This window comes from Podarcis pityusensis (genome assembly GCF_964106645.2).
Source record: "Podarcis pityusensis genome assembly, chromosome: 9".
Taxonomy (NCBI): domain Eukaryota; kingdom Metazoa; phylum Chordata; class Lepidosauria; order Squamata; family Lacertidae; genus Podarcis; species Podarcis pityusensis.
In genome coordinates this window covers 53,270,895-53,286,456 of record NC_138034.1, presented here as the reverse complement: position 1 = coordinate 53,286,456, position 15,562 = coordinate 53,270,895, and the positions used below count along the sequence as shown (strand labels likewise).

General features: G+C 39.6%; 1 protein-coding gene across 2 annotated transcripts in view; it reads left to right on the top strand.

Annotated features, from left to right (window-relative positions):
• SEC24B (SEC24 homolog B, COPII coat complex component) overlaps window positions 1-15,114 on the top strand; it is a 41,068-nt gene extending 25,954 nt beyond the window's left edge. For both annotated transcript variants that reach the window (XM_081022193.1, XM_081022194.1), the window contains 11 exons: window positions 736-942; window positions 1,611-1,734; window positions 3,398-3,556; window positions 4,794-4,967; window positions 5,151-5,261; window positions 6,186-6,361; window positions 7,020-7,157; window positions 10,688-10,792; window positions 11,083-11,175; window positions 12,101-12,204; window positions 13,946-15,114. In XM_081022193.1, coding sequence (XP_080878319.1) covers window positions 736-942; window positions 1,611-1,734; window positions 3,398-3,556; window positions 4,794-4,967; window positions 5,151-5,261; window positions 6,186-6,361; window positions 7,020-7,157; window positions 10,688-10,792; window positions 11,083-11,175; window positions 12,101-12,204; window positions 13,946-14,060 — 1,506 coding nt within the window. In that variant the 3' untranslated portion in view covers window positions 14,061-15,114. The remainder of the gene's footprint in view (window positions 1-735; window positions 943-1,610; window positions 1,735-3,397; window positions 3,557-4,793; window positions 4,968-5,150; window positions 5,262-6,185; window positions 6,362-7,019; window positions 7,158-10,687; window positions 10,793-11,082; window positions 11,176-12,100; window positions 12,205-13,945) is intronic.
• The last annotated feature ends 448 nt before the right edge of the window (window positions 15,115-15,562 follow it).

Below are 15,562 nucleotides of genomic sequence, written 5' to 3'. Positions count from 1 at the left end.
CTGATTTTTAAATCACAGCAGGCCTACAGCATTTCCAGTCCTGCTCCCACATTAGAATTTCTTCTTCAGCTTTTGTTTTGCCTCCTATGACACATTGTGATTCAGAAGAATAAGGGAAGGCTGAGCAGACAAGTCAAGGCCTCTGCTGTCCTTGGAGCTGGACTTTAAAATCAAGGTTCCATGTAGGACAAACACTGAGGCCAGCCTGAGAGGAAAGCAATCTAGATCTGTCAGACTGAGATGGAAGCTGGTGATGACCAGTGAAAATTGCATAGCGGCAGCCCTTTTCGAAGGAGAGACACATGACTATTATGTGGACAGTAGGGAAAGAGGACAGCCAATGGGGAAGAACTGAATAGCCTTTATGTCCATGATACCAAGGAGGTTTTAGATAAAGGGGTAATGTTTATAGGCTCCAGTTACGTGAAAGAATGTGACTCTGGGCAAAGAATCATTTCAGCTTCCTGAGAATCTTGCCTTTCGTTTTTAGAACGATCAGGTGTTTGATCCCAGTGGTTTCAAAGATTTATTGAAATGAATTTATACACAATTTAATATTTCAAAGATCTCTAAGCTTCAGAGTGCGCGCATAATACCTCCTGGGAATCCCAGAATCCATAGAGTGGTGGCCAAATAAGATTTTTCACTGGCTAGTGGTGGGACTTCAGCATTCTTGCCACTCCTAAAAAAAAAAGCAAAATATTTCCTTCTAACACTTTAACAATTATTTTACAGCTAATTAAAGACTTGCTAAATGCACTACCAAATATGTTCACTAACACAAGAGAAACACACAGTGCATTAGGCCCAGCCCTTCAAGCTGCCTTTAAATTGATGTCTCCAACGGGCGGGCGCATATCGGTGTTTCAGACACAGTTACCATCGTTGGGCACAGGACGTTTGCAGTCCAGGGAAGATCCCAATCAAAGATCAAACGCAAAGGTACTTTGGACTCTGTAGTGATTATAGATCTAACAAGCTTCTGTGGTGGCTGGTTTTTTTGGGAGGGGAATTGTTTTTATAATGTATTTTCATGTTAGGGACGCAGGTGGCGCTGTGGGTTAAACCACAGAGCCTATGGCTTGCTGATCAGAAGGTCGGCGGGGTGAGCTCCCGTTGCTCAGTCCCTGCTCCTGCCAACCTAGCAGTTTGAAAGCACGTCAAAGTGCAAGTAGATAAATAGGTACCGCTCCGACGGGAAGGTAAACGGCGTTTCCATGCACTGCTCTGGTTCACCAGAAGTGGCTTAGTCATGCTGGCCACATGACCCGGAAGCTGTACACCAGCTCCCTCGGCCAATAAAACGAGATGAGTGCCGCAACCGCAGAGTCGGTCACGACTGGACCTAATGGTCAGGGGTCCCTTTACTATTTTCATGTTGTGTGCCACCCTGAAAATCTCTGGATTACAGAATGGGTTATAAAAGTAAGAATATCTGATTTGTCATGCTATAACTTGGGCAACAGGTACTTGACAATGTTGGCTGGGGAATCTGTGGCCTTCTAAATGTTATGTGTTACAAGCAGTCTGAATTTTATTTGCATTTTTTTTAAAAAAAATGTACTTGTTTGTGTTGCACTCCCAACCTTATTTTTTTCTTTGTATCCTAGGTTGTTCAGCATCTTGGTCCAGCAACAGATTTTTATAAAAAGTTGGCGCTGGATTGTTCAGGACAGCAAACAGCTGTGGATTTGTTCCTTTTAAGTTCACAATATTCTGATTTGGCTTCTCTTGGTAAGAGCTTTTAACTTGCAGAGCTACTTCATAATTAGCATGTGTTGAGAGAACAATTTTTATGTTCAGTTAAAATTGCCAAGCTCAAAAATACTATTTGCTTATATGCAAATTTTTAATGGTTTTTAACATTTCATGCCACACTTCAGAGTATGTCAGGGTACTGACTGACTGACTGACTGAACTGTAAAACAGAGATATTTCCATCATGAAATTATGTACTCTTGTTGGTTGGTTCATGACACACTCTATTTCATGAGAGCTCATATCCTGTCAGCCTTGTGTAAAGGTTGTACCAGTTGATGCCCCTATATGGGAGCTGATATCATTCTTCAGAAAATGTGCAGAAAATGGTAGCAGGGCCACTGCAGTCATGCAAATTGCATGGGCTGCGTGCACAACATACACCCGTATCCCAGCTGAGCTGATTAATGCAACTCTACTACTGTGCAAACACTGGGTGGCTCTGAGGCTGTTAGTGGCCCTGTATACTTCTGAAGTGATTGTATGGGAGCGACCGGCAATGTGAACCAGTGTATAGTTGACTTGTTTTTTAAAACGTGTATTTAGCAAACATACTGGCTCCTTAGGAAAGCGGTCTGCTCACTTGTTTTCTTGCCCCACTCGTCTTGTTGCTTGTTGAGCCAGCGTGGTGTAGTGGTTAAGAGCGGTAGACTCCTAATCTGGGGAACCGGGTTCGCGTCTCCGCTCCTCCACATGCAGCTGCTGGGTGACCTTGGGCCAGTCACACTTCCTTGAAGTCTCTCAGCCCCACTCACCCCACAGAGTGTTTGTTGTGGGGGAGGAAGGTAAAGGAGAATGTTAGCCGCTTTGAGACTCCTTAAAGGGAGTGAAAGGCGGGATATCAAATCCAAACTCTTCTTCTCTTCTTCTTCTTCTTCCTTGATATTCCATGCTGCAGTAGTAAATTATTTATTTCAGTGACACTTCTATAATTCAGTCCAAAATAAGCATTTTTAGGATCTCTGCCTTTGTCTAAACTTAGGGCACTATACAAGTGTAACCTGGCTTTGCTTCTAAAGACACTATGTGACATATGTAACTTGCTTTTAAAAATGAAAAATTGCTTGAAGGTGAAGGTAATTTCTGAAAAGCTTAGAATCATGAAACATAGAATCATAGAGATGGAAGGGCACCCTGAGAGTCATCTAGTCCAACCCCCTGCAATGCAGGAATCTTTCACCCAGCATGGGGCTTGAACCCACACCCCTAAGATTAAGAGGCTCATCTACCACCTGAGCTGGCAAATGCCATTCTTTTTATATATATTATTTGGCTGGCCTGGCAATCTTCTAAGAAAATACACTAATTTCCTTCATTGTCTGTTTTTACTGGCTTTCCAGAAGCTCTATAAATTCAAATTAGATTTTTTTAAAAACTCTCATTTATATTTGGTGTGATAGAAGTTACCCTCTGATAATTTTTATACTAGACTGGTATAAATCACTTTGAAGTATGCCTTTGAAGATTGTCAGGAAACTACCGTTATTTCAGAATACAACTGCAAGATTGCTAAGTGAAACACTAGATGCTTATCTTGCCATTGTTTAAACAGCTTCATCGGCTCAGGGTCTGTTCTCTGCATTGCAACTGTTTTAGTGAATGAATAATAACTATCTCTTTTTTTCATCCTTGCCAAAAGCTTGCATGTCCAAATATTCTGCTGGATGCATCTATTATTACCCATCTTTCCATCATACCCACAACCCTATGCAAGCAGATAAATTGCAAAAAGACCTTAAAAGGTATCTTACACGGAAAATTGGATTTGAAGCAGTCATGAGAATAAGATGTACAAAAGGTATGGTGTGGTTCTGGTTTATTATTAAATGCACCCAATATTGGTGAGAATTGTAGGATTTGTTTGAGACAGTGGTTTCTCCTTCCTTTCTACCACAGGTGCTATCGTCCTTTTTTCAGCAGCTCCAACCAAACATGAATGTATGTTATTCAAAAAGTGTGGCTAGGACAAAAATGGTACACACACTTGTAGAAAATGATGCAGGGCATTTCATCAGAGGAGTCCTTTTTGGGAGGGTGATTCTAGCACTGTAGTAGCAACAACGTAGAAAACAAAAAGGAGAAATGTTCTCTGTACTTTGAGGACTGTGTGTTCTTCATGAATTCATGAATAAAATTTCTCCACTACAAAATTACAGGAAATAGAATATAAGTATCTAATGGGGGGGGGGCTCCTGCGCAAGGGCTGCATTTTCTTGTGGGGACAAGAGAATGTTGCCCCCACATGTCTCCATGTTGGTGTTGACTACGCCAGATAAAAAGTATGCAGAGCAATGTATCTGACTCCTACGTTGGCATAGTTGCCTACATTCCAACCATGCAAAAGTAAGAGGCTTCTACACATGCACACATGTCTCCTTCCAGGAAAGCAAGAGGCATGGTGACAGTTCAGGAACGTGTTGAGAGTGCAGAGCAAGGCCTTCAATGGGTGTAGTTTGGGGAGGGAGTGTGGCCTACGAAGTGTAGCGTACGAAGGTAGAGAAACCTGGAGGGGCTGCATTTTGCCCCTGTGCCTGAGGTTTCCAACCCTGTTCTAGTGTATAAATTATACTCTAGCCTAGGCCTTTCCCCCATTATATACTACATTGGGTCCCAGAGGGATTCTGAGGAAACAAAGGTGGCAGTGGTTGCTGCAGTGGCCACCTCTCTCAGTCTTTCCCCCCTCAGTTCTTGACTGAGGTGGTATTAGGTAGCTAGAGTCTTGTTCTTGCCCATTCCTGCCCTTTCCTCTGGCAAAATTGATTTGGGAAGATCCAGCAGGGGTGGATTTGGAGGCCCTGAGGAGGCCTTGCTCAGGGTGCCAGACTTGGTGTTTCCTGTCACTAGTGTACAAATAGCCATAGGTCTAAATTTTAAAAAACTTGGGCTGCAATCCTAAACATGCACACTTAGGGAATAAGCCCCATTGAACTTGACAGGACTTCTGATTAATTATGCTTAGGGTTGAACTGTTTACTATGTTTTTTTTAAAAAAAACAAAACCTTGCCATTTTAACTTGAACATTACCACTTTTTAGGTCTTTCAATTCACACCTTCCATGGTAACTTCTTTGTGCGATCTACTGATTTACTGTCACTTGCCAACGTCAATCCTGATGCTGGATTTGCAGTACAGATGTCCATTGAGGAAAGCCTGTCAGACACATCTTTAGTTTGTTTTCAGACAGCACTTTTGTATACTTCCAGCAAAGGTAACTTCACTTACCTTTCTCTTCTCAACATAAATTAAAGAAACAACAACCCACAAAGATCAAAATCAGATGATCGGTGGTTTTAGCAAAAAAAAAGGGGGGGACGGACATGTGAAAGTGGTCTTAGCAATAGCTTTGGATAAAAAGCTTAAGTATTGTTCTGTTCTGTTTATTCTATTGCAGGCGAACGAAGAATCAGAGTGCATACGCTTTGTTTGCCTGTGGTGACTTCACTGGCAGATGTTTATGCTGGAGCAGATGTACAAGCAGTTATATGCCTCTTAGCTAATATGGGTGAGTTGAGAATTAGCATTCAGAGGGTTCTCCATTCCCTCAAAGTCATTTTGTCCCTCTATCACCTGTAATTAGAAGAAAGCAAAAAAATTGTGTGTTTAGTACTGTTGGAAAGATAGAAATGCAGTATGGATGCTTGCAAGGTAGGTGTGGGGAACCGGCAGGCTGCCAGATCTTTAGATCTGGCCTGCAGTTCACCTTCCTTCAGATCTCTCCTCTCATGTAGCACTTGGGGATTAACCCTTTGCTCTGTGATTCCCAATGTCCCCCTTCCCCCAAAAAAACTCCTAAGCAGTACAGGGATGATTGGGGGACTTGATACATGGAGAGCGAAGGATTAACTTTCATTTCCCCATGCTATGATACTTCTCCTTCCTCCCAAAAAGCATGTTAATGCAATGGGGAGTAAAGTGATGGATTTGTGCAGTCAGAGTGTGTATGTGGGTCTGACTCCACTGACACACAACCCCTGAAATGTCCATGAAAGAATGCAGCCCTTTAGATGAAAAAGAATGCCTTCTTCTGTGTAGCAAATAGGTCTAGTGAGAGCAGAAGTTGCTAAACTGTTATTTTATTAAATGATTTATACAAACCAATAAAATCTAAAACTAAGTTATCGGATGGGAAACCTCAGAATTATCAGGTGTGTTTTTTAGTCCACTCTCATTTCCCAATTCAAAGTTCATTATCCACACAGGTAACAGAAACTAGGGCCCTTCTTATCCTGTCTTGTAAAATTTTGTGCAAATGGAAGGTTTTGTCAAAGTAGTACTCTTGATTTGCTGGGATGTTTAGTACTTTCAAGGTTGTTTAGAGAAATGAGAATGTACTGGCCAGTATTAATGTCTGGAGTGGTATGCTGTTTGTTTCCCTTTTTTAATACGGTTCTTTTCATAATTATTTACTGCTGCTTCGCTTCCATAGCTGTTGATCGATCAGTTTCTTCAAGTCTGTCAGATGCAAGAGATGCCTTAGTGAATGCAGTGGTAGATTCACTGTCTGCATATATGTCAACTGCATCAAATCTCCAGCAATCTGCTTTAATTGCTCCAAATTCCCTCAGGCTGTTTCCTCTGTATGTTTTGGCTCTCTTCAAGCAGGTACTTCATATGAATAGCAATTGTTATTGACGTCAGGCAATTTTGAAACTTTGATTTAGTTACAGAAACATTGGTGAATTACATGAAAATGCATAGTTTAAAAGCCTACCTTCTACCTTCTTCTTTTTAATGTGCAGCTTTAATTTGTGGGGGGCACTGTATAGTGTAAAGAGCCTAGATGCCAGGTTGCTTAAAAGAACTTGCAAAGATGTAACTATTGAGAGAGTTGCACATATGTCTGTTTTTAAAGCTGAGTACTTATCTGTAACACTTGTTTTGTCATAAGAGGTATTTGTAAGAAAAGGATGGAATTAACTATTTTTGAAAGGTTGCTCTTAGCTCTAGTTTTCTTTGATTTCTTTAAAATCTAGTTACCTAGTCACTGCACAACTAGTTCCATACACCCAGAGGAAGGCTGGCTGTGTGTTTCTAAAACAGAAGGCGCCATGCCCCAGACAGACCTCTTTTGAAACTTAGGGTCCTTTCATATTTTTGATATGATTGAGGTGGTAGCTGCCATTCAATGAGTGGTTGAATAAAAAAGTAGCCACTACTAGCCACTCCCTGGACCTGCCCCCCCCCATTTTAGCTACAATATTCATCTGATAAATAAAATAGTTTTTTGTTAAATGATAACTTTGTTTTTTTTGTTTTATAGAAAGCATTTAGAACTGGTACAAGTACACGCTTGGATGATCGTGTATATGCTATGTGCCAAATAAAAAGTCAGCCTCTGGTTGGCTTGATGAAGATGATCTATCCTAATCTATATAGGATAGACAAGCTTACTGATGAGGTATGTTACAATTTTTATTGCTTCTGGACAGAGATAACCTGTCTGCTGTTTTATAGGTTCCGGGAATGTTCCGGTTAGACACCTCTATTAAAAATAACTAGGAAAATTTGATTCACAGTATAGCAGTTAGTTTTCTTGCTGGGGCTATTCATATAAACATCTTGCTGGAGAGCTGCACCATTTTCCCGATCCATTTTCCAACTCAGTTTAAATGCTGGATTCTAGCTTTAAAGCCCTTCATGGTTTGGGACCCAGGTGCCTGAAGGATCAGTTTCTGCCAGTTAAACTTGCCTAATTGTAACACATTATCCATGGCTCTGTCATTAGAAATTAGGTAGGTGGTGAATGCTCTCTCCCAAGAGATTTTCCCTAGCACTGAATCTGTCAGCTTTTAGGCTTCAGTACATTGGGAGAGTAGAAGGAATACTTTTTGTGGTCTTTAATATAGTGTAAATGTTAGGAGTTACAATGTTTTGGTATTCTATGTATTTAATTTTCTGGATGTATATTCTTTAAAGTTCGTTGACAAATTATTTAACAGTGCAAGCATCATTATTTAATTATTTAACAAACTCTACATTGATTGTAGAAGAGCTTCAAAGCAGTTTACAAAAAAATATATAAAACAGTAAAATTATCACTAAAAAAATTTACAGCTGTAATTTAAAACCATACAAAAGGTTAGAACCACAGCAAAATGGACTAAAACAGTTAAAACTCCTACAGACTTTCTAAACATCTGTGCAGGTTTGTCTAAATAAGAATATATTCAGCAATATAAACAGCAGAATGTAACATTTGATGTAACAAACCAGAAATGGAGGTTGGGGGAAGTCAACAGGGAGGGGGGAAAGTAGAAAATGGATGTTAAATGATGATATTGAATAATTGCTATGAGAAAAGAAAATCAATAAAATTATTTTTTAAAATGTATTCAGCAAGCGCCAAAAGGAATACAGTGAAGGTACCTGCCTGCTATCAATAGGCAGGGAGTTCCAGGGTCTTTCAAGTGCTGCTGCACTAATATCTGAATTCTATTAAGAGCCTCCTCACAATTAGCAGAACTAATGGAGGCCGTTTACAATGTTTCCCAAAGTTTTGGTATTCTATCCCAGACATCATACTTTCTTATTTTATTTTTTTTATAAGATATTTATTGAAATTTTCAAAGTGTTACCAAATAAAATAAAAGCAGTAGAAAATACAAAATAAAAATAATTAACAAAGTAGAAAAGGGAAAAAAAAAACCCTTCCAACCGTATGAATACAAATTCAAAGATAAGAAAAAGTGACCAAAAAAAAAGAAAATACAGAAATACATCACACACAATTAAAAAACATTTAAAAACAAATTCATTATTCTCAAGTCCTCAACTGTCATTACCTTCTTTCTTTGACCTCTTCCTCCCTTTCTTTGTATCCTAGTTATTAATTATCCCAGCAAATCCTTTCCATATTTCATAATATTCTGTCATTACATTACCCTAAACTGTTTTAATCTTATCTTTCTATAATAAAATAAACCTTAAAGCTTGAAACTTAAATCTTATCCTTACCAACTTCTCATAACCATAATATTCTTTCATAATTCTTTAAACATCTTTACTAAAGCCAAGTAATTTCATTCCAACATTTTTCTAACATTCATCAATTTTATAAAACAGTTCTAATGGTAGAAAAAAGAAATACAAACAGATCCAATCTTCATCCAACGTCCCTTCCTCCTGGTTCCGGGTTTTGTCAGTCCTTATTATCCCGTCGATCTAGCCCATTAACCTGGCAGCCTTATATCCGAGGCCCTCAAGTCTCTTCCATGTCCCTTCCGTAACTCTTCTTCATATTTGTAACTGTATTTTCCCTTATCTCCTGCTCGTGGTAACTCCAGCTTGGCAATATTTTTAACCCTTCTCGACAGGTCTGCCCCTTTTCCATATTCAACACTGAATTCCATATGGTATTTAAAAGCATGTTTCAAAGACCCTCCAAAATTAAGAGCCCCCACAATCCCAAACATCTCACGGCCCATTGCCAGATTTGAAAAGTCCAAACATCCCAGCATAGGGGGCTCAATCCAGCCCCCCATTTCCAAGCCAAACCAAACTTTTTCTTTCCAAATCTGGCTTTTTCCAAGTTCATTTGTCAAATCCGAAAACTCATATTCCTGTTGGGCCTGTTCTGTCACGACACACTCCTGATTTAATTCCTGAGTGGGCTCCACATATTTTCCCACTGTCTGTTCAAAATTTCCCACTGCCTGTTCAAAATTTCTAGTCGAAGTCGCCATCCAATTCACCTTTTCATGTAATTGTTCCAGTAGGGCATTTGTTTTATAGAAAGCACACAACAAAGCTTCTGAATACATTGTCCTGCAAGGTCAAATGCCTGTTCCCAGGATTGTTATCTGTAACAGCTACCGGCTCCCTGGAGTTGGTTACAGTTACACAGTCTCCCTCTAGGGGAAAAACTTCTATTTGTTCTTGCAACAAAGTTTCCCTTTTTGAGATACTTTGTCAATATTTGTTGCTTAAAGATGCGAAGGGAATGAGTGGAATCGCTATGTTTCTCTTCTTTTAGCTATCTGTCAAAAACGCTTGTCTCTGGTCAATGAACTTCAAACGTCAGTCCTGACACCCCGCTCCAGGATCAGGACGGAGGAAAGTTACTTTACTTTAAACTCACTTTAAACAGTCCGGAAAAGATCCCCCTCCTTCTCCTGCTGTCGAAGGGGGGTCCACAATTTTAAATGATGAAATCCAATCCTTTAGAGGCGATTTTCTAAGCTCTAGTTTACGTTGTCTTTGCTTTATTCTGTCTACAGAAGAACGGAAGGCTGACTTCCTGTTTAAACCTTCCCGTTCCGTACCAAATTTAAATAGGTTTTTAAAATCCAATTCCTTTCTGCTCGCAAGTCCTTATCTAATGTCCAGTTGTTCAAAGTCTAAGTACTCACGGGTGCTTATTTTAGAGTCCGAATTGTCCCAGGAAAAAGGCAGCGCTCTCCGGCAACGGCTGTGCGGCTTCGCTCCACGGAAATAGCAGTTGACTCACAGCACCACGTCACTTCCCCCTCTTCACTTCGGAGCCCGTTAGTGGGTTCCTTAGCGAGTTGGGGGGACGCTAAAGGTGCCCGCCGAGTCCCATGGTCACAGGCTTCATCCGCCTGTGATTTTTAAAAGGGTCCCCGCTTCGCCGTAGCGGTAAAGACTCTTTTCCCGCGGAGCTAGTCCCTCCTGTTCAGAGGGAGTCCGCCATTGCCGATGGCGCCACCCCGGAAGTCTGACATCCAACTTTCTTAGGCTTGTTCACAGACTGGAATTTACTAAACCCTTCTTTGCTGTTTGGACTTAGTGACAACTCTGATGTTCCTTTACATGAACAATAACCTCAACTTCAGTTTCCTCATTTATTGTGTTGCATTGTGATTTATGTTGTGAGTGCATGTGCCCAGCTCCGAACTGTTGAATTATTGCTGCAGTGCTACTGAATTGTATATCCATTTTCATGTAGACTTAATTTTCACCTCCTTGTAGGGTGCTATACATGTCAACGATAGAGTTGTACCCCAGCCACCTCTTCAGCGGCTGTCTGCAGAGAAGTTGACAAGGGAAGGCGCTTTCCTTATGGACTGTGGCTCAGTAAGTTGCACAGATGGGGCAACATACGATTTAGTCACTATCTTACTTAATTTGTATCCCACCCTTCATTGCACAGTAATTTTAGATGGTTTTATAAAACGTTGCATTATCATTTTTTAAAGGGGCTATAAACTTTGTTTTTAATAAGGAAACTGTCATGTTTATCTGCAAGCACATCCTCATTATGTAAATTGTCGCAGTTTGCATATTTTTAAAAAGCAATTTCATTCTTGAGAGAATCTTGGTTACATTAACCAGATGTGTTTACTTTAATAACATTGTACCTTTAGATATTGTACCTTTGGATTGGAAGAAATTGTGCTAATAACTTCATAAAAGACGTCCTCGGATGCCCTAATTATGCAGCTGTTCCTCAGAAACTGGTGAGGGTTAATTTTTAAAAAATATGTATTTATAAATAATTTTATTTGTAATATTTATATGAAAATAATAATACCTGAAAGGAGCTACACATTCTTATGTTAATGTTGAAATCGAGGTTAGATTTCCTTTTCCGCAATGCAATCTGGTCATGGGATCCACAAGGTGTTGAGCACCCCTTTCTTGTGACCAGCTGTGGGGCATAGAAATGTTGCACTTCTGCCCCTATATTCTTGTTTTGGAATTGATAGCCTTAAGCTGGATTCCCAGGGGGCATCATTTTCTGGCTTGCCTCAGGCACCATAATGTCTTGGGCCAGCCCTGATTCAAGGCATGAGTCTTGTTGTGGTTTGATATGGGATGGTCAGGGTATGCCAGTCCACTGGCTGTTCCTTCCTCTGTCCTTTGGGGGACTCCCCAGTTTAGAGCATACCTTGCACCAGTGTAACTTTGTCCTACACAATAAGCAGTGGATCATGCCATAACATTTTTTTTTTTTTTTTTTTTTTTGGGTTTAAGGAGCTTTTTCTAGCAACAGATTATTTCTGAAGCACATCATTGCTTGAAGAAAAGCCATTTAAACATTTCCGTTGTTCCTTAAAGTGGCTTGTACATATCTACTTATACAAATTCAGTATTTATAAACATGAGATATAAGCAATACACTTTATTCGCTGCTCCCAGTCCTCCTCACAAAACAGTTATCTATTTTCATTTTGTATTATTAGCATTTTAGTCTGCCTTGAGAGAGGCAGGATATAAATAAATATACAGAATAAAAATAGATAATGGAATAAATAAAGAATTCAATTGTTCTTATGTTATTTGAATTTCTGAATTATGCAACACATCATTGGTGTTTAATTGAACTTTAACATAATCATGCTATTGAATTAAAGATAATAAATAATATTTGAATTCTTCTAGACACAGCTTCCAGAATTAGATACTCTTTCTTCAGAGCGAACCAGGTCCTTCATATCCTGGCTTAAGGAAAGTAAATCTCTAAGCCCAGTACTTCAAGTAATAAAGTAAGTATCCACTTACTTACTTTAGTAAGTAATAAAGTAAGTATTCACTTACTTTATTAGCAGATTGATCCTTGACTGACTGCAATAATATTTTAATACACAACAGCTCTTTGTTTCTTCTTAATAGACATATTGTGCTAATTATATCTTGTTATAAAATAATATCTATCTCCACTGGATTCTATTGATCCAGTGTGTGTGTGTGCTTAAATGCACATAGCAATCTAATATTCTATTGATTGGAGAAAAACATGAATCTTGCCAAGTGCTCACAGATACTAATCAGTGCATAATAATGTCATAATTTTGATTTAGAGAAGGATGGAGAACTGATACTTAGTGTCAGCTGGGGCCAGGAGTGGGGAAATCAACAGGTTTTTCTAGAAAGAGTTCGTGAAACAGGGACAGGGAACCTGCAACCCTCCAGAAGATGTTGGATTCCAACTCCATGGCTGGGCCATCTGTCCCAGCCCACATGGCCAAGAGCCAGGTATGGTTGGAGTTGTTGACATCCATCTATCTCGAGAAAGAATGGAGTGCGCTTCCGGGGGTGAAGTCAAACCGCTGGAGAATCACAGCACCTCCTATAGCTACACAGACCAGTAACTTGTAACTGCTGCTTCCCACATTGTTTTTGCTGCCTTAGCAGCACCAAAGTAACCTCTCTGGGGCACAAGCCAGGGCTGTATGTATGGAGGTCCTGATCTGCCCAGATGACAAGACACACACCCTCTCAGCCTCGCTGATGTGGCCCAAGGAAAGGCAGAGCAATACGTTTAGCACCAGCTTGGCAGCAGGAGTAGCCAGAAGGAGGCATACAAGGTGCCATCCAACAGCCTTAGGGACTCTACTCCAGAGTTGTAGTTCAACAAAATCTGGAGGGCCACAGGTTTCTCATTCCTGGCCTAAAATCATCTGATGAGAGTGGAGTGGGTAAGGTTGCCTTTTGGGGGGGGCTTGACACTTGGTACCTATTTAGACATGTTTCTCAGAGTTAACAAGAACAGCATGTGTTTAGCAAAAAATAGAGGTGATGATAGTTTTGCAATTTCAATAGCTACAGGAAGAAACATGAGGTGCAGTGTTAGGTGTAGGGAATTTTGCTTATGGAAATGGGGGTTGAGACATCTTTGTGCTCTTGTCCTTCTCTGGTCTCATCCCTAAAATAGGGCATATAGAATGACTGGCCAGCTGTCCCTTCTGTATTTGGCTGGTATTAAGTGCCAGATTGGCAGGTAACTACAATATTACTGACTCATAATCTAATACAGTGGACGCTTGGGTTGCGAACGTGATCCATGCGGGAGGCACGTTCGCAACCTGCAGCACTGCATCTGTGCACGCGCAGGTTGCAATTCGGTGCTTCTGCACATGCGCAAAGCACGATTTGGTCTTCTGCACATGCGCCAAAACCCGGAAGTAACCCGTTCCAGTACTTCCGGGTTCACAACCCGAAAACGCGCAACCTGAAGCGTCTGTAACCCGAGGTATGACTGTACTGAAAGAATTGGCTCTTCTGACTTCTACTACTGAGAGCTGACTGGATGACACTTGGAATATTGTATTGGCTGTGCTGATTCCTTCCAGGAATTCAGTTTTGCACCAGACTAGGTGGCGGTTGCTGTTGTCGGTTCCCTGTGCTCCCCATGAGCTCTTAGAATTGTGAATTAAAGGGCCGTAAGTCATGTACAAATGTTGGAAGAAACAAATACAAGGTGGGTTGTTGTTTTTTCTGTTTCAGAGATGAAAGCCCTACAAAGGCAGATTTTCTTCAACATTTAGTTGAAGACAAAACCGAGGCAGCATTCTCTTACTATGAATTTTTGCTTCACATTCAACAACAAATTTGTAAGTGAGAAGGAAGAAACTGAAATAATAATAATAAAAAAAACATTTCTGGACTTATACAAATGTCAGCTGTGAAAGAAGTACACTGGAAATGATAAACAGACATGGGTTCTTCAGCATCCATATCTAAAGCTTTTCAGCTAAGAGGACAGAGTACACATTTCCAAAGGAATTTTATGGTTTTGCTTCAATATAAAAATGATGGCTATGATGCAGTTTTAGTACTATGTTTTTAAGTTGGTTTGTATGCGTTTTCAATAGTGCAACGATATGGTGCTTCTGTTTCAAACTGGTGAACTTACATAGCGATGTGGAATAGTATTTCTTAATGAAATCTAAAATTGGAGAGCTTCCCCCCCCTCATATTTACTATGGTAGCCAGATTATCTCCAGCAGAGATGCCAAAGTGCAGTGCTCCATGCTGTTTATATGAATTTGTAAGAGAAAATTCATATTTGAAGACTTCACCATTTTCTCTGTGAAGACTGTAGAATTTCAATACAGCATACATGAACTGTAGAAATGAAATATATATAGTGTACAGAAGTATTAACATTTGTAAAGAAGTTGTAAAAATGTAACTACAGACTATGAATTGGTTAGCGTGCTGCAGTGTTTGTGATTTGATGACAAATCACTATCAGTTAAAGAATAAAGATGACTAATGCATATTAAATCTGAATCCACATAGAAAAAATGCAACTTTGTAATCCATTTAATTCTTTTATGTGGATTTATTTATGATCAGCTAATTAAAAGTATTTTGCTTGATCATGTGTTTTTATATCTACATGATTACTAAATTTAGACACTAATATTGAATTTGGCTTGCTGTATTAAAGAGAGAATGTTTACTACTTTATTGTATAGAATTCTGGGGAAAGGATAAGTGGAAATATGGCTGAATTAGGATTGTGTAAAGGATATAGCTGACTTGTGACACTACTTGGCATTTGATAGTGTCTTTTAACTGGTTTACTTTATGTACTCTGCAACAATTGTGGTCCTGGATCCTTTATTTTCTCTTGCCACCATGAGACATTAAAGAAAATTTATATTTCACTTTAAGCTGGGAGTTTCTTCAACACATAATCCAAGTACAGACTCACATTTATCTTTACTTGAGCTCTTATGCACATATGGAGAGAGATGTCTGTTTGGGCTGCTGCATCACAAATTTGGTTTTCTTTAATTTTTCATGTAATAGTAATGGGACATTATAATTTTTCAAAGCAATGCATTTCTTTTTTTAAAAGATGACAAATACACGAATGCACTCACTAATATATACCTGTGTCCCAGTATACTTTTCATCTGTGCACAATTTGTATATGCAACAAAATTTGTGTTGTTATTATACCTTTACACCTTTTTATTTTATGGATAAATACTTGTGGCTACATTTTCCTTAAGATTGAAAAAGCATGCCAAAGGATTTCATAGAAGAAAAATCATCTGCTTGTTCAACTTTGTTTATGGCACATTTAAGTCTAAGAATGTTTATTGCAGC